At 29.1% G+C, this 20,781-nt stretch overlaps 1 protein-coding gene across 6 annotated transcripts in view; it reads right to left on the reverse strand.

Moving 5' to 3' along the window:
- Positions 1 to 20,781, reverse strand: part of LOC145945589 (uncharacterized) — a 169,132-nt gene that overhangs the window by 113,984 nt on the left and 34,367 nt on the right. For all 6 annotated transcript variants that reach the window (XM_083054675.1, XM_083054670.1, XM_083054650.1 and 3 more), the window contains exon 3: positions 5,608 to 5,656. In XM_083054675.1, coding sequence (XP_082910801.1) covers positions 5,608 to 5,656 — 49 coding nt within the window. The remainder of the gene's footprint in view (positions 1 to 5,607; positions 5,657 to 20,781) is intronic.

Genomic DNA, 20,781 nt, shown 5'->3' on the forward strand with positions numbered 1-20,781 from the left:
CACCACTATGTACACATTCACACTTGTTTAGCCACACGCGCGCACACACACACACACACACAAGGGATCAAATTCATGCCACTTCCACGCAGTTGATCCTGGATAACACTAAGTGCATGAAATTTCGAAATTTGAACGGCCGCCATTTTGAATGAAGGGGTCGTAGCGACTTAAAATTTTAAGGGTGTGTTTGTTATGAAAAGACCTTTCAAACGAGCCCCCACTCGACCCTTAATCCAATTTAAAATTTTCAACCTCCCTCTTACCCCCGCGTACCAGGGGGTGGGGGATGATCGGTATCCATGTCATAGGGTAGCTTTTTTGATAAATCAAAATACGTGTTTTACCGTTTTTTGATATTTTCATTTTTACAAAAATTATTTAGGGTTTTCCACACTTTTGACAAACCCTGTATACAGGGTGTCACTTAATTTGCGCCCACTATTTCTACAGTGATATACCTCATGAAAAACTGAGTCAAAAAATCCTGAACCATTTTTTTCTATCACTCTTAATAAAGCAGTAATTATTGAGTAACGTTAATCCAATTAGCGCCGACTTTTAACTGATCGTACGTCAGTCAGCTGCGCGTCTGGTAGTGTGCGTGAGCGCTCAGCCGCCGCGCCGCTACAGCGAGGCGCTATGCCTTCGCGCGCGCCATTAACATGCATTCTTTTATCGTAATAATAGAAATTATTTTTTCTATTTCTTTTTCTATTTTTCTATTTTTTCTATTTTTCTGTTTTAATTAAAAGTCATATCCTTCTGTCAATAGCATTTCCTGACAGACAACTTCTACAAATAAAAAATTTCTACGACGTTGTGCAATGCTTCCGAGTAACCGTGACCAGTCGGAAATTGTGGAAGTCATTGAAGGTTGTATGAACTCTTTGCTTGATTTACATGATGATCCAATCCAAGAACCGAAATGTATTTTTATAGAATTAATCAATTAATTAATATTCATAAGAAAAATAAAAATTTGCGTTTCGCTAACTGCATCTAGCTTTTAATCCATTTCCCGTTAATTACTTAATTTATAATGAGAGAGATCTTCAATGAAAATATTTGCAAAATTTTTTACCAATTGACAAAAATATTTTTATTTAATCATATTAATAAAATTTTAAAAATAAAAAATTTTTGGAAAAATTTTGTTACTACTAGAAGAATATTTTGTTAAAAATTGTAAAAATATATTGTGTTGAAAGTGAAAGTAATATATCTTAAAATTTTTACATTGTAACTTTTAATCGTAATGTCTTTTTTCTCTAGAATATGTCAAACAAATAAACAAATAAAAATTTTTATTATTTGTTACAACAAAATAAAACTATCGATTAAAACTATTAGAAATTCAATTGGTTCAGCCTCTAATGAAATCCGATAATCTAAGATGTATAAAAGGCATTAAAATTTGTTTATTTTCGAGTTCGATATTTTTGATTCGGAGCATATCGTATTTAAATATTCATACATTATTAGTTTTTAAAAATTTAGCAATATTATAACCAAACTGAGATGATAAAAGTTATGTTACGTTCTGTTAACTTTTATATTAATGAGTCAGACTGCCGTCACATAACTCGTTATAAAATTAACAATTCGTCTTATATTGTTAGAATATATCTAGACACGTTGCATTCAATTGAAAAATGATTAAACCAGAAGTAAAGGCACACACACACACATACATTCTCTAACTCTTTCTATATATTTTTAACTATACGGCTCGAGTATAAATATATGATTCATCTTGTTGTTTGCTACGTGTAACTTGGCACGAAACATCGTACATCATATTTCTTGATGCATGCGGAATTAATTAATTAATTAATAATTGAAAGATAGTCATTAAAAATCATTAAAAAATCTTACACAGTTTACACTAAAAATAATTTCTCGGTGAAATTGGTGAAAATTGTATTCAATAATTTATATCTTTCTTTTCATAAAAACTTTCCCACAATCACAAATCACGAAGAATTATAGCATAACTACTATAAACCACAAGATAATTAATATGAGAAATTGTCATCTTTATATAATAATCTAAATTGTTTTTGCACTTTATTTATAGCTGTATCGTTTGTTGTTTTGTTTCAAAAAATAAATACATATAAAACAATTAAGATATTTAAAATATAACTCGCGCCTGACTTTAATATATTTCAATTTCATTAATATTATTCAATCACAGTTAAGCATATTTTAAATGTAAAAAACTATTGAAAATAATTTAAATAGTTTTGTTTAAATAAAATGATATTTGAAAATAAGTATTTTCCATGAGATAGGGGTACATATATGTATGTAGAAACTATTTATTTCAAATAAAATAACTAAAAATATTAATTGAAATAATAGTTTCAATAAACTAAAAAATTGTTATTTCAGATAATATTTGTTTTCAATTTTTTATGAACTATTTAAAATATTATTTGAAATATTACATAATAAGAGAAAAATTGAAAAGTAGCAAAATAAAAATATGCATTTACTCTAAAAATAATCTTTACTTATTTAATATTATAATTTACAAAAATAACTAATATATGATTTAATAAAATTTGAACAAAAATAAATTTGAATATAAATTTATTTTTTCAGGAAATTGCTTGTATGCAACTTAAATAAGAAAGAAATAAATAAAGTATATATAAATGAAATAAGTATAAAATTTTCCAAATAATATTTCAATATTTTCAGATAGAGAAAACTAATTGAACTTCAAATTACATGGTAATCGATGCGCACATTCTTTTTCTACAAATATGAGTTATTGATTGTTCGAATTCATACGTTTCGATCTCATATTTGGACAATCATCAACAATAAAATAAATAAAAGTTAACTACAAAATTAAAATTGGCATATATGTATATGTGCAAAATAATTATGAAATACATTCGCATATCAAATAAATACATACAATACGAACTATAAAAGTGAAATTCACATCTAAAAATACGAGTGTATACATGAAATTAGATGGAGATGTGCATACGCCTTTCCATTACTTTCAGCAACTTTTACGATGGACAAACATAAGCCTCCTTCCGGTTTCAGTCATTAGGGAAGGAAATACGGTTCTCGTTGTTCGGAAGCATTATAAAATGTCCAAACAATTGACAGTTCAATGTGTAAGCTGGAGAATAGTGTAAAACGTTAGAGAAAAAATGAAACCGGAATTGTAAAATATAAAGAAGCGACACAACGAGTCACATGAATCGGAACGTAACTGTCAATTATTCGAATTAAAGTATTTTGATAATAGTCATATGACATCATTATTGTGTAAAACAAACAGAAGACTCGCTAACAATTTGTTACATTGAAATGACATCAACAACGCGCGCCAAATTTGAATTTTAGACAAATTTTTCACCATCATGAGATAAGCGTGGTGCAGACTGTCTATATCATTGGAGGTTTAAATTTTTTTTTTTTTATCTTAATGAATATCATCTTTGTATGTATGACATCAATTGCTTTCTATATATGTACTTTTCAATCAAAATTTCCACTTTGTCTCAAGCGAATTCATAATTATAATTAATCTGTAGTTCCGTGATGATATAAGTTGTCATGTGTTTCTATTAATATGATTGTTTTCCACTGTTTTCAAGAGTTTGTCTGTCCAACGTATGAAACATCGCAATCTTTACAGGGGATCTTATATACTACATTACTGCAGTTCGTTTCGTAGAATATCTTTTTATATACGGATGAGCCATCTTAATTTATTCATGTCAGTGTATGACAGGTTTGTGTCTAAATCACGGACAGATATTTGAATTGTTCTGAAAATATAAGAACGTGTTTACAGGATGTTGAAATACGAAAGATACTCAATTTTGTTGTTATTGTTAGAGTTAGATATGTTCTCATTGTTATTTTCTTCTCTTCTTATTTTTTGAAATTAGTGTTTTTAGACGTTCTTATAATATGCGGAATATGAATAAAAGCGGATATCTATTTATTTAATGCAAGTGTCAACTAGGAATTCAAGATTTCTTTTTATGAGGAAACTGGAAACCTCTGTTAATTAGGCCGATGACTGTTTTCTTTTCGCAGAGAGAGTATCGAAACTCAAAGTATTCAAGTAAATACATATTTTTCTGATAATGTTGGTTTAGCCAGTCAAAATATATAAAGTTGTTTCTTAAAATCATTATTATGTCGAGAAGTCAATTATTGGCTTTTTCCATCATCATAAACTATAATCTCGAGTAAAATGAATTGAATGTTTGTAACACGTTGAATATCGAGGAGGGAACCACTAACGCGACATCGTCTACACATATATAAAACGAAGAGTAATAGGAAGAGCCTCGAGCGCCCTCACCTCCAAGTCTTGTAGGATAATGTCAGCGATGATCGGAAACAAAAAGTCTATTGATATGACGTTTACTGATAGTAAATGCCATTAAAAATGTTTAAAAAGTAAGAACTAATCTGACTGTCAAAATCTTATCTTGAGAAATAGCACAATTTTTCTATAGCTTTATCTTTTCATGATACTATTAACAACCAGATCTGTCGAAACATTTGTGAAAAGTCATCAAAAGACAACTAATGAAATTAATTTGTATGTGTCTGTATGTGTCTACGAGTTTTTCAACCAGTTGAAAACTGATCTTTTACTCATGATTCCAAACTACAGCACTTTATAACATTTAAAATTCTCTTAAGAAGGTAATTCATTTCTTTGTTAAGATATTGTACAACGGTTTATTATAAAACAATGGTAAGAAAAGAAAATTTGAATCAGCTTTTGTCTTATTTACATACACAAAATCGAAATCATAATGGTACTCTTTTAAAAGGGAGATAAATTTTTAAAAGTTAGAAAATGCTGTAATTTTAAATTTGAATAAATGAAATGAGAAATATATGAGAATATACATATAAAAGATACTCTTTTAAGGCTCCTGGGTGCTCACCGCGGCCATATTGGATTGTGACGTCAGAAGCGAGAAAGCACACGCTGAAAATTCTTAGATGCCATTTATTAATGAAAAGATATTTCGATTAAACAGCACTTCAGATGGCTTTAGCACACTCTTACAAAACCCTGAAAACTATCCTTTTCCCTTTATAATCAATCAACAGCTGTAAAATGATCGAGATATCAGACTTTGACATGCGGAATGACTGCGCATGTGCAAAGATCAGACGGACTGGGCTTCATAATATTACATTTTACAGCTGTTGATTGATTATAAAGGGAAAAGGATAGTTTTCGGGGTTTTTTAAGTGTGCTAAAGCCATCTGAAGTACTGTTTCATCGAAATATATTTTTATTTCGAAATGGCATCTAAGAAATTTTAGCGTGTGTTTTCTCGCCTCTGACGTCACGATTTCGACATGGTCGGCAAGGAGCCAGGAGCCTTAAAGTAACCATTTGCTATTTCTTAATTCTTAGAAAATAAGTTTTAGAAAATGATAAGTTTTATTTAGTTTATTAGAAATTGAAAAATGTGCTGTAGTTTAAAATCCTTGTATGGAAATAAATTAAAATAAAAAGTGTATAAACAAATATAAATAATATCCATTAAAATAATTGTTATACATAAAATTTACAAAAAATAAAGATTTACTCACCAAAGATACGCACAATCACATTCTGTTTCTCGTTGTCCATGTCAGCAGTCTATAATAATAATGAGCGATACATTACTTAACTTATAGTTATTATAAGTGTAAATTGTTAATAAGAAAAGACTTTAAAAGAAAAAATTAAATAAAATGCAGGATTTCCGATCTCGCTAACAAAAAATGAAACTTATAATATGTACTAAGAATTTTAAAGGCTCTTCTATATTAAATATAAATTAAGAATTAAATAGGCTATAAGAGCCGTACGCGGATTTCGGTGCGTTGATTCCAACGAAATTTAATTTTTCGTTGGAATTAAATACTTGTGCACGAGGCACGAATTTTTGCTTGGTACGCTGCCAAGACTTTTTCCGGAATAATCTCGATTCGAGATTTTTAATTCCGATGATCCCCTCTGATCCCCCTAAAGAAATGTAGGCGAGAAAAATATTGGTCCGAAAGTTGCTGGAATCGGGAATCGAACCCGAGTCTTTCGCTTGCCAGGCGACTGCTCTCTTACCTCTAAGCTATTCAGACCCTTCGAAACAATACTTTTCTCCTTCGCCTTTGTATAACTATTTGTAAATAACGCCTTTTTCAGCCGGCGTAAACTAAACACTAAGAATTTTAAAGGCTTTTCTATATTAAATATAAATTAAGAATAAAAATATAAATTAAGTATGGTTTCGAAGGGTCTGAATAGCTTAGAGGTAAGAGCAGTCGCCCGGCAAGTGAAACACTCGGGTTCGATTCCCGATTCAGCGACTTTCGGACCAATATTTTTCTCGCCTACATTTCTTTAGGGGGGTCAGAGGGAATCATCGGAATTAAAAATCTCGAATCGAGATTATTCCGAAAAAAGTCTTGGCAGCGTACCAAGCAAAAATTCGTGCCCTGTGCACAAGTATTTAATTCCAACGAAAAATTAAATTTCGTTGGAATCAACGCACCGAAATCCGCGTACGGTTCTTATAGCCTATTTAATTCTTAATTTATATTATAATATATACTTTCATAATCAATTATTTATTATCTAATTAATTATTAATTATTTATTATCTAATATACTATTGTACTGTATTATATTGTATTATATTGTATAGTTTATTATTTGCTGTCTTATTACTATATTAATTATAAAATAGGCAAAGAATGATATTTAATAGTTTAATTTTTTCATTTATACAGAAGATAAAGCATTACAAAGATTTAATGACGTGACATAATATTCTTAATTCATTTGTTATAAAGCAAAAGATATACATATTTAGAAGAGCTAAAATTGAGAAAAGTAAATTTAAATGAAATTACAAAACTAGTATATTTTTTATGTATAAAAGCTATCATCTATTACAAGAGAGGTTGAAATTAATTATCTAACTAATGGGAAATGAGCTATTAAGAGCCAGGTGCGGTTAGAAAAGCGTATATCTTTTTCTAATGAAATTCTATTAACTAATTCTATAATGTACGTTTTGGTTACTGAATAGCATCATCATCAGCAAAAAATTTAAGCTAAAGAATGCATCATATAATAACTCCTGCGATCTTCATGGCAATTGATCGTGACAATTCTCCTTCTAGTTTTAACTGTTAAGAAAAGAAATATCTAGTCGCGATTGCTCGAAAGTATTGCACAATGTTCGAACGTTTTTGATAGTTCGTCGCCCGAGAACATCCAATCGAACGCCATAAAGATCGATATTGCCAGTTGAATAACCGAAGGTTTATGACCGCATGACTTTTACAATGTATACATAAGCATTGCCATAAATTTTATTATGAGTTGAGTAGACATCAACATCAATCGTCGAATTTAAACTTCTGACAAACCAACGCGAGATAAGCATAGTGTAGATTTTCCACGTCATTCTGAAGTTTCAGGCTGTTTTCTCTTAATGAACATTATCTCTAACATCAATCATTTTCATGCATAGATATCTCGTTCCAAGTTTTCACTATTCGAACTCATAATTAGTCAATCTGTTGTCCGTAATGACAGAACTGTGCTATATTTCTGTTAATATAATTTTAGTACTTTACGAGTCATTTTTAAATCTAACATATATGGAGCATCGCGGAAAAACAATCCGCTAGCCGTTTTTTACACATCATACATGGTTTCATATCAATGGCCAATAGTCACTAATAACTTCAAATTAGTTGAGAAACTTTCAAATATTGTACGTACATATAAATAAATCTTTTAAATTAATCTTACAGTATCACTTTTTATGATCGTTCCGATAGACCTGGTTGACAGTATCGTTCAAAAATGGAGCTATGTAAAAAAGTTATTTTAATTATTCTACAGGAAGACAACGTTTTAACGGTTGTCCGGTTTCTACTGAACTCCACGTTCTTTACATTCAATGACAAGTACTATCAACTCTCATGACGTGTACTATCAGATCTTCGATTATTCGAGCAGTTATTCGACACTAATATGCTCCCTGCTCTCTCCAATCATCATCCACATCATTCTGCAGGACTTGGAGATGAGAGCGATCGAAACTCTTTCTATTCCATTCTACTATATATAGATATATAAATGTCGCATTAGTGGTTTCCTTTTCGTTGTTACAGGTGGGTAATTCTAAATACATTTAACTCATTTTACCCGAGATTACAATTCACGATAGAGAAAAAGATTAATAATCGACTCATTTTCTTGACGTCACGATGATTTTAAATAATAATTTCATATAATTTGATTGATTTCACAAATCTACTCATCTTCCAAAAGTTACATTTTGAGTCTCTCGACACCCTTTTTGCCAAAAAAGATACAATCATCGGTCTAATTGACAGAGTTTTTCAACTCTACCATCCAATACAAGAAAAATCTAGAATTCGTGATAAAAACATTGTTGAACAATAAAAACTTCTTTCGTTCACATTTCAAATACTACAAGAACGTGTAAAACCATTATTTGAATTACTTAAGAAGAACTTTTTTGCTCTATTCAACATCATTTTTTAAGTGTGTCTCACTCCGAACAACGATGAAAATATCGAACGTCTTGCTTATTTCAGTATTCTCAAAAAAATTCAAGCCTGTGTGGAAGTTAAACACAAAAGAAGGGCATAATCATCTGTGTACACAAAATCTGTCGAATGAATTGAGGAACAACATAATGTATAAAATTTCTTTTTTTTATAACAGGAGCAAAAGGTCCCCCCGGCTCTCAGGAAAGGACCAAGGGGCATGCCAGATTCTTAGCTGAAAATCCCTCGGATATCCTATTCCGGCGCTCTTTGGAGTACTTGGAAATTGTATCAGCATTAAATCCAAGTACCCCCGCGTGTATGAGATCCTTTGTAGAAATTGTAATATTTCATACCCCCATAAAAAAATATATATTCAAAAATATATTCTAAAATATATTTTATACATATATAAAATATATAAGTGCATATAAGAAATTAAATCATTTTTTGCCGCTTATAATATATTTATAATATATGCAAAAGTATATATGAAATATAAGTCTGCATATACAAAATTATATAATTTTTGTTATTAAAAAATATAAATAGTATATATTTATGTATATATGCAAAAAGATATTTATACATATGCAAAAATATATTTATATATATATGTAAAAATATATTTATAATATATATGAAATATAAGTTTGCATATACAAAATTTAATCATTTTTTGCCGTTTAGGGTTATATAACAAATATAAGTAAAGAATATATATATTTGTAATATATGCAAAAATATATACATAATATAAATATAATATATATATTTGTATATATATTATATATATATAATATATATATATATATATAATGTAAATATAATTCTATTTATAAAGTTAATATATACCATACATATATGCAAGAATCCTATATTAATATATGTATAACTATATAAAGATTATATGTGAGATATATATATATTGGATGATTGCAAAAGTTCGTGCCCGATTTGCATAGATGGTGGTAATAACTTCAAATCAGGCACGAACTTTTGCAATCATCCAATATGATAGAAATATATACACATATATTACACACCATATATATATATATATTTCTTTATACAGTTTAAGTGACATCACACATATATGGAAAAATCCAATTATAATAATATATACAAATTATTATTCAAAATATATAGCATATATATATATGCATATAATATTATTTGTTATAGATTATATTTAAATTCAATATAAAAAACTATATTTTTACTTACATATATTTTTTAAATATATATATAAATTTTATTCTGCAAATATGTATTTATATTATACATATATTTCAAAATATATATAATATATTACATATATTTCTACATATATTTTTACATATATATTTTTCCATGGGGGTATATCAGACAAATTAAATTTTTAAAAATACGATTGGCAGAACGTCGCAATCACATTAATAAAAATACAACAAATATAACGTTCTGCCATTACAGACCACAGATTGATTAACAAGTTTGCATGGGGAGATGTAAAAATCTTGGACGAGGAACCTATCCATGGAAATCTATCCGTGGAAAGTAATTGATATCAGAGATGATATTTATTAAGAGGATGCTGGAGTGACGGCAGAACTCCGACGGATTAGCGCCCTTATCTTAGCGTAATTAAAATTGTCGATAATTACCGACAATTTTAATTCCGCTATTATCGGCAGTATCATAGATTTACATGCGCATGTTACGAAAACAATTTCGAATTGTGTTCAACATATTAAAATCAGACATCACATATTTTTACTGTTATCTTATACTCGTTTATCTAAGCGTATCGATGACAATAAAATATAATAAATGTCTGTCTATCTTCATTACATAGTTTGAACACAATTTCAATGTTGCCACATTTACGCATGCATCTTTTCATATTTCAGCAACCTCTCAGCAATCACTGAGCGGCCGCATCTTGCCGCGTGCTTCCATTTGACAGTAGGTCGGGCTAAGACGGCGATTTTTAATAATTAATAACTTGTTAACTATTATGAAAATTGCAAAATATAGTAGAGAACTTTTCGACTCACAATCAGTTTAGTCCACTGTACCTGCACACGAATTTAGTCCCCATCATTCTGAGACGCCCTGTATATACATATATTATATGTATATGTATGTATATTGTATATGTATATACAGGATGGGCTATTTTAATCAATCCACGCGAATATCTTTTGAACAATGCATTTTAGAGAAAAATGTTTCATACAAAAGTTTTTTGACTTTGAGGGGGCTCATAAAAATGAGCTGCAAACATTTTAAAAAGACGTTTTTTCCCCATTTTTTAACGTCTATCTTTAACGTTTGCCATTTTGTAAAACATTTTTTGTAATTCAATTTTTGTTATTTAAATTATTAAGAAAAATATTCAAACTTTAGCTTAAGCTTCGGTTTATCTCAATACGATGACTTTTTACTGAGTTATCGCAATTCAAAAATGTCAAAACATTGTGCTAAAGTTTGGTAATCCATTTTTTTGCGGGTGAGTGTGTATATACAGGGTGTCCGGTAATTCGCGCCCCACTCGTCAGATGCAGGTAGAGCAGGTTAAACCTAGTAGAAAAGTCCTCTATCATTTTACAATATTAGCAATAATTATTGATAAATTAATTAAAAAAGATCGGCCAATTCGCGCGCCTACAAGCACGTGGCGAGAAGAGACAGCCCACTCGGGGCTCCAGCATTATCCGCTGTTCATACATGCTATTATCTTTCGAAGATCGCTCCTCCCCGCGCCTAGCAACCGCGTAACATTATAATGTTTCTTTTCGCCGCATACTTATTGTTAGTAACCATGTAAGACTGGGCTGTCTCTTCTCGCCGCGCGCTTGTAGGGCGAATTGGCCGATCTTTTTTAATTAATTTCTCATAAATTATTGGGAAAATCGCAAAATGGTAGAGGACTTTTCTACTAGATTCAACCTACTCTACCTGCATCTGACGGGTGGGGCGCGAATTACCGGACACCCTGTATATATGTATATATACATATACATATACAGGGTACAATACATAATTAAATATATATACATAGTTATACAAGTTATTAAAGAAAGATTAGCAATTTTATTTCCTGAATTTAGACAGTGATGCAGTTGATGATTCATAATAGTATTTTAAAAGTATTGAAATCATCACTGTTATTTGATTATCATCACTGTTTAAATTCAGGAAATAAAATTGTTAATCTTTCTTTAATAACTTATTAAGCATACTTCAAAAATACATTATTAAACATAATTTGAAAAATGACTCGGAATTTTTTGATTCAGTATATGAAAATCAATGATTCTTTATAAAAAGAAGATAAATTTTTCTTACAAAGAAAGAAATCTTTCTCAATTTTTTAACACTCTCTACGTATTTTTTTTTAGAGCATAAAGCTATTTAAATATCTAATTGTCATAATAAATTTCTTTTCAAAAATTTATTACTTTTGAGTAATGATCGAAATCACTCGTAGGAAGATCCAATAAATGATTTGCTTGAAGATTTAAGTTTTAACACATATTTCTAAAGAAACGGATTGTTTAAAAAATAATTTTTGTAAAACACAGATTTTATTTTTTGTGTTTATTTAAATCTTCATATTGATAATAGTTATGTTTTAGCGAGAGTTCTATTCGTAGAAATTTTCTATTTGTAGAAGTTGCCTGTCAAGAAATGTTATTGACAGAAGGATATGACTTTTAGTTAAAACAGAAAAATAGAAAAAATAATTTCTATTATTACGATAGAAGAATGCATGTTAATGGCGCGCGCGAAGGCATAGCGCCTCGCTGTAGCGGCGCGGCGGCTGACCGCTCACGCACACTACCAGACGCGCGGCTCACTGATGTACGCCCAGTTAAAAGTCGGCGCTGATTGGATTAACGTTACTCAATAATTACTCTGCTTTATTAAGATGATAGAAAAAAATAGTTTAGGATTTTTTGACTCAGTTTTTCATAAGAATAACACTGTATAAATAGTGGGCGCGAATTAAGTGACACCCTGTATATATATATATATATATATATATATATATATATAGGTATGTATATATATATATATATAGGTATGTATATATATATATATATATATACATATATACATACCTATATACAGGGTGGGAAAAAATATGGAAACCCTGAAAAAACTCGAAAAATATAAGTTTTACAGAAAAATGTTTCCTATAAAAGTTGTAGGGCTTAAAAAAATCTATTTACTGATCTTACAAGTTTGACCTTGGATGGCGTTGCCAAGGTCATCTTGAATTTTTTAAATGGAATCCCCCATTTTTTATTACATACTCTTGTAGCTTATCTCGAGAGCTTTCCAAAATACTATATATGAGTTATTTTTGGTTAAGAATTTCCTGAGATATTTTAAAATTTGTCATGATACTTTTTTAATTATAAAATATAAAATATCTCATAAAGTGAAAAGAAGATCCTTCTCCAATCTTATCTGAGTTTCGTATTTGGATATTTTGGATATTTAAATGTGAAACCGTGAAAACAACTGATTTAAAGTAGCCGTGAAAACAACTGATTTAGAGTAACTTTCTAATTATTAGAGTATATTGTTCGTTTTATTTTGAACTCAAAGTTTACGTCATGCTCGCTAGATTTTCAGTACTGGCAGTGAATACAAAACTCAGCCAAGATTGGAGAATGATCTTCTTTTTACTTTACGAGATATTTTATATTTTATAATTAAAAAGTATAATGATAAATTTTAAAATATCTCAGGAAATTCTTAACCAAAAATAACTCATATATAGTGTTTTGGAAAGCTCTCGAGATAAGCTACAAGAGTATGTAATAAAAAATAGGGAGTTCCATTTAAAAAATTTAAGATGACCTTGTCCTGACCTTGGCAACGCCATCCAAGGTCAAACTTGTAAGATCAATAAATAGATTTTTTAAGCCCTACAACTTTTACAAGAAACATTTTTCTGTGAAACTTATATTTTTCGAGATTTTTCAGGATTTCCATACTTTTCCTCACCCTGTATATACACACATATATATATATATATATATATATATATATATATATATACACAAGCACCAGTGCCGGTTTTAAAATCAGTTCGCCCATAGGCAATTTTGATTTGCCCCCTGCATTTTTTATTTAAAATGGAAAAATCAAATAAGTGAAAATCATGTTAAATTTTTAAAATCTGGCGTCCCCTTCTCTCGTGGTTCTCTGGTGGACGCCCCTAGGCAATTGCCTATGATACCTATGTGGTAAAACCGGCACTGACAAGCACAATACATAATTAAATTTCGTCGCGTGCCTATAATAACTGCGAAACATTGGGCTGTCTCTTTTCGCCGCGTGCATAGTGACCATGTAACACTGACAATGAGCTCTTTTCTCGCCGCACGCTTGTAGGCGCGCGAATTGATCGATCTTTTTTAATGAATTTCTCATTAATTATTGCGAAGATCGCAAAATGATAGAGAACTTTCCTACTCGATTTAATCCGCTCTACCTGCATCTGACGGGGCGCGAATTACCGGACACCCTGTATATACAGGGTGTCCCATTTTAAATGATAACTTCAAATATCTCTTAAATGAAGCATTTTAGAGAAAAATGTTTTAAACAAAAGCTGTAGGGTTTAAAGGGGGCCAATAGACGATCTTATTAGATTTTGGATTGGGAATTCGTTTTGGGCCCACTAAGCCTAAATCAATTTTTTTTAACTGAAACCCTCATTTTTACTGCGGATTGTTGCTTCAAAATAAAACAATTTTGTTTTTGATCATTTTTTGCTAAACTCTCTCCTCCAGGCTCAAAAATTATTTGAAGTTATTATTATGTAATTCATTACGAAACGTCGATTTTTGGCATACAATCTTAAAAATGTTGAGTTCAAGAAAAAATTATGTTTTTGAGGTTTCAAGGTGACAATCTGATGTTATCGATTGAATGTTGGGTTCATGTTCTAAGTTAGGTCCAATAAGGTCCAGGTCAATTTTTTAAATAAAATCCACCAATTTCTTATCGCTGATCCAAGTTCTACGTCTTCAATTCAAATAGATTTGTGTTTTTGAAAGATTGGTTAAATTCTGGGGCCCATGCGATATCCAATCAGACACAATGTAAAAAAATAGGATGATTCCATTTAAAAAGTTCAATATAACCTTAATATGACTTTGATAATACCATCTAAGATCAAACCGTTCAAACTGTTAAATGGGTTCTTATAAACACTACAATTTTTGTTTGAAACATTGTTTTGTAAAATGCTTCCTTAGATCGATAAATCTTAGATCGTTCCGGGACTTTTCGCACACTCTGTATATATACAATATATATATATATATATATATATATATATACATATATGTATACATAATCTCGCCGTGTCGTCCTTTTAAGCACATAAATAGGCATTTTCAGAAAAAATGTTTCAGACAAAAGTTGTTCCAATTAATTGGTAGAAGATGATATAATAAAAAATGGGAGTTTTCATTTAAGATTTTAAAGTTGACCTTGAGACTTCTTTCATAACTGCTGTCAAGGTCAAATATGTATCACCATTTCATGTATTTGTTAAAGCCCTACAACTTTTGTTTAAAATATTTTTATCTGTCGCGCTCAGTTTTCAAAATATTCAGCATGTACGGATGGTCTCAGACAATATATATGTGTGTATATATATATATATATATATATATATATATATACCGGGTGAGGCAATAATTATTAGCACCTTAAATATCTTTATAAATATTGATTTTAGACAAAAATATTTCAAACAAAAGTTGTAGGGTCCCCCTCGAAACCCTACAACTTTTGTTTGAAACATTTTTGTCTAAAATCAATATTTATAAAGATATTTAAGGTGCTAATAATTATTGCCTCACCCGGTATATACATATATATATACATATATATATACACATATATATACATATATACACAGAGTGTCCCATAATTTGAGATCCATACATTAAGGGCATGTTATTGAAATCAGAGTTGAAATTATTTAATAAACATCTGAAAATGCTTTGTAACAGAACTATAATCATTAAAAATTGATGTGAATATTTGAAATATTTTCTGTCACTCTGGTATTGTTTACATTTTCTGTCAGTCAATACTTTATACAGAATAATCTGGCAATAGGGATGAACTTGTGAATAGAATTATGCGGCAACGCAAATAAGAAATTCTTATGGTGGAGCGAGCTGTTCAATTACTTTTACGCAGAGCAAGACTTTGCATCTGCATGAGATAATTTTGAACAGAATTTGTAATATAGAATTTGTAAATAAACAAATTAAATTAAATGTCTTTTTTTTCCATTTTCAAATATTTACATCAACTTTCAATGTTAGTACTGTTAAGAAACGTTTACGGACATATGTTGATTAAATAATTTTGACTCTAAATGACTTCAATAACACGCCTCAATGTATGGGTCTTGAATCATGGGACATCCTGTATATGTATCCTATATACATATGTTCCATGGGAAGTTGCTGAAACTAATTAGCTCTTATTCTGTAACGCATACGCGTATTGGAAAAAATAAAATTGCGTTTAATAGAAGATATTTGGCATTAGTTGAGTATATTATTCTATATATCGGGTGTTAAAAAAGTGGCGGATACGCTGTATAGGGGTGAATTCCTGAGGTTATTTGGAGACGATTTTTCCTCAACGAAAATGTCGAGAGAAGTCATCATTTTTTGCAAGCTCCCAATTTTTGCCATCATATATCTTGGTAACTAAGCCTTAAATTAAAATTCTATTAAATTAAAGTCGACTTGAAATTAATTGAAGAATGTAGTTTTGTTAATATTTTAATTCCACAATACTTAGTTTACGAAAAGCCCTTTATTTTCAATTACTTATAACTCGAAAATTATTGGTGCCTTGACATTTTCACTGAGGAAAAATCGTCTCCAAATAACCTCAGGAATTCACCCCTATACAGCGTATCCGCCACTTTTTTAACACCCTGTATAATGCAAAATTTTTATTTTATTTAATTTGATTTTATAAAAAGTAGAAAAATCAGATGATACATATTTTCCAAGTATGCATCGTTACTATTTGAACAAAAATCAATTTTTTTAATGAAAACTATAAAATTTTATATAAACAATCATTTGTTAAACCATTAACCATTTATGCAAACAAAAAATTTTTGTAATATGATCCTGAATAGTGCTGTATTGCATAAAATTATCCTGCAAAAATGCATATAGTTATTTTAATAGATTAAAAATGAATCAAAATCATTTTAGAAAATTAAAGCACTGTATATGAGTATAAACAAATACATTTTTCTAATCTTTTCAGAATATTTTCGCTTGCAACTCTATGCGTTCCATACTTATTAGTACAAAAAATGCTCTATACGCATTAGTGTACACTTTTTTTCTAGAGAAGAAGCCTTCGATAAAATAAATATTTCTTCTGTTATGAGATCACTCATTTTTCAACGCATATTTTCGCTTCAAACAAGATTAAAATAAAACTGCAGAGCCTCAGGTATAATACTACGGACAATAGAATATTTACATAAGCGGAAGGGATGCGTTTAGTTTCAGCAATTTCCCATGGGACACCTTGTAGGATAAACTCGGGTATGATGGCCATACCGAAAAGGTGGCCATAAGCTGTAATTTTTCTAATAATCGCTAAATTGTGCGATTTTTTTATTATTCTCGAAGATAATCGATATTTACCATAGTTTATGTGCGTATATATTATTCGGAATAACAATATTGTAAATATTATATGGTAAATATTATACCATGTTTTTACTTTTGATTACCTCCAAAGTTTTTCATATGTCCACTAAAAAATGTTATAACGTCGAATAAATTACAGTTGAGCATAGAGTTATCATAATCAACATTAGACACATAATGAAGATATATAAATTATAATGTAACCCATAATTTTATTTCCGTTTTCATGTTTCTTAAAATAATTTTTTTATAAATTATTTTTTTATAAATATATATTATAATCATTTTTTCTTCACATATTGGATAAGATGGCCCACTCTCATTATTAAAATATTTATTATTAAAATATTATATATTTTGTTTATTTATGTATAAAATTTTACTTCTATTCTGTTTTAAAGATTGTTTAAAAAATTATTTTTAGCTAAAAAAAATCAATCTGAAAGAATATATTTAAAATTTAATTTTCTTTATAAAAATTTTTATTTTATATTGAAAAGATATATTAATGTTTATATGTTTAATATATAAAAATAAAAAAGCTAAATATGCCGACGGTACTGTAACTTTCAAGCCTTATAACTCGAAAAGTACTTAATGAAAAAACATTTAATTATAGTGTTTTGGAAAGCTCTCGATGTCAGCTACAAGAATGTCAAATAAAAAATGGGGGTTTCCATTTAAGATTTTAAAGTTAACCTTCAAATGACCTTCAAATTTGACCTCAAGGTCAAAGTCAAGGTCACCATCGGATGTCCCCCTCGAAATCCTACGATTGAAAGTCAAATGACAGAACGAAAAGATTCAGAAAAAAAAATTTTATTAATAAATCTAAATAAAAAAGACGGAATTTTTACATAGAAAAACATGTTGAAAGAGTTAGCAAGTTTTTCTTGAATATCTTAAAAAATATTAGGAAAATAAAAAAATGCTTCAGATAAAAGTTGTTCAAATTAATTAGTAGAAAAAGATGTTATAATAAAAAATATGGGTTTCCATTTAAAAAATTCATTCTCACCTTCACTTGACCTTGGAGACGCCGCCCAAGGTCATATGAATATTACTATGTTATGTCCCCCTCGAAACCCTACAACTTTTGTAGGCAACATTTTTCGATTTAACGCAGTGTTTCTGAGATATTTGAGTGGGTCCTTTAAAATGGGACACCCTTATATACTCGATAAAAAAAGCGGTATAGTAGAAAAATAGAAAAAAATTGTGAAATTTCAAATATTTATAACGCAGCTAACAAATATGATATCGAGGTGTTTTGAAAACGAAAATAAAGCTTGAAGTCTGTAATTTAAAAAAATTTACAATTTGAGAAAATTTTGCTGATTACGTGGAATGATCAGTGTTTTGCAATGGAAGATGACAGAGTGAGAGCCTGCAAAACTGATTAATAGAAAGTTCACTTTCCATAATTGCACGGAACGGCTCGAATTGATAAAGACCAGACACATTTAAAATCACAATTTATCGTTAAAAAATCGATATTAAGTTTGTAGTTAAATGAACTTAATGTCGATTATAAATTGACAGTATATAATCAAATATTGAACAAGGATATTTTGATCTTAACTGTTTTTGAAGAATTGTTATATATGTATATTTTATAGTTTGTTTTTCGATATTTTACATAAAATCACAGAATACATACAACATATTATTCGCTATAATCGGTTGATCTGATTATAATCAATTGTATTTCGGGAACGCTGCCGTCGGGTACTCACTCTATTTGCTCTTCCGATTCGCTCGCAAATGGCAATCATCAAATGTAATAATTACTGTGCTAATAAGTCATTTATCCACCGACGCAAAGATGACTATTCCTGTTCATTCGCTCTTAACCGGTCGAAGAATTAAGTGCAATATTTCATATCACACACAACAAGAATTATTTTTTAAATATTTGATAATTTTTTTAATTCTTAAGTTTCTATATATTGTATCTAAAAATTTTAATACTTTTTATGTATTTGGCGTGTATTTTTTATCTCTTTTTAAAATAAATTTAGAATGAATTTTTAGAGATTTCACTATACTTTTTTGTTAATATTAATAATGGAAAAAAGTTGTCATTCTTGGAATTTGCAATAGATTCTGTGTGTGTGACATAAGAGATCATATATAATATAAAAAAAAATTTTTTTTAAATGGAATTGGATAAGCCTTAACTCACTTATAAATTTTTTAATGTATTTAAACATGTGTCGAATCATTTTGAGCGATCAACAACAGAAACCAATCATTAAATCGATATACAGATATCGATAGTGTATCATAAAGCTGTCAGGGCCTCGTGTTTTTTATTATCGAGTATTATATCTCTCTCTCGGTTATTGTTATTATCTGATTTGATCAATTCTGCACGAAGTTACGGTTAAAATAAAGTTAAAATACAGTTTTTACATATAAATGTCATTTTGATAGTTCGATCCAGCTCTAACAATACTTTGCCAAATAAATATTTTTGCAAGCTTTAATTATACATATAATATTATATTTTTAATATACTTTTATATAATATTTTTAATATTTAATTTTTAATATACTTTTATATAATAATAATTAATTATATTATATTAATATTATATTTTTTAATATATCGCTCATTTGCTGCAACAAGGACAATACTCAAAAATTGTGATTTTTCAGGAGACATAATTTAATAATAGTACATGTAGCAATCTTTCTCCCTGTACTAATAAAAATTTTTTATTTTTGAATTATGTCATTATTGCAGCAAATGAGTGATACGTACTCAATCTAATATGTTATGTTATTTTTAGTTGAACATTTTATTTTTATGTTGTTTTTTAAATATATCTTTTAGAAAAGTATTTTTGATAGAAATTGTTTACTTATGTATATTCGAATGCAGTGTTTGTTGTTATCTAAATAAAATTATACAGATGATCATCTAGATGAAATTTTGGCGTCACCTTATCTTCATATAGATAATAAAAATATGTATTATCTATATCTGCATCTAAGATGAAAATAGTGTTATCTTTATTAAATTATCTAGAATAATGTTCAGATAATTTGGTTTAGAGTCATAGCACATAAAAGTACTTAAGTAGTAGAACTTAAGCGATAAAAACTTATAAATAAAAGTATGAATATATTTTTATATCCCTTTTATAATTTACATTTTTTTAAATTGTGTTTACATAAGCATTCTTAAAAATAATATTATCTGGAAGTTATCTAGATGAATCGCCATATAATTTTATCTTCTATCTAGATATGTTTAAAACAAAATCATCCAGGTATGGATGGACTACAGGCAGAAGTTTTAAAGTGCGCAGGCAAGGAGGTATTGAATCGTCTGTTCAAACTAGTTGGTTATATATACGAGACGAGCAAGATCCCGGAGCATTACAAACAGAACATCATAGTAACCCTACTAAAAAAGAAAGGCGCAGATAAATGTGAAAATTTTAGAACCATTAGTTTAACTTCCCACGGG

The sequence above is a fragment of the Prenolepis imparis genome, unplaced genomic scaffold (assembly GCF_030444845.1).
Source record: "Prenolepis imparis isolate NDT839.2.m4 unplaced genomic scaffold, iyPreImpa1.0 SCAF_2, whole genome shotgun sequence".
NCBI classification, from domain to species: domain Eukaryota; kingdom Metazoa; phylum Arthropoda; class Insecta; order Hymenoptera; family Formicidae; genus Prenolepis; species Prenolepis imparis.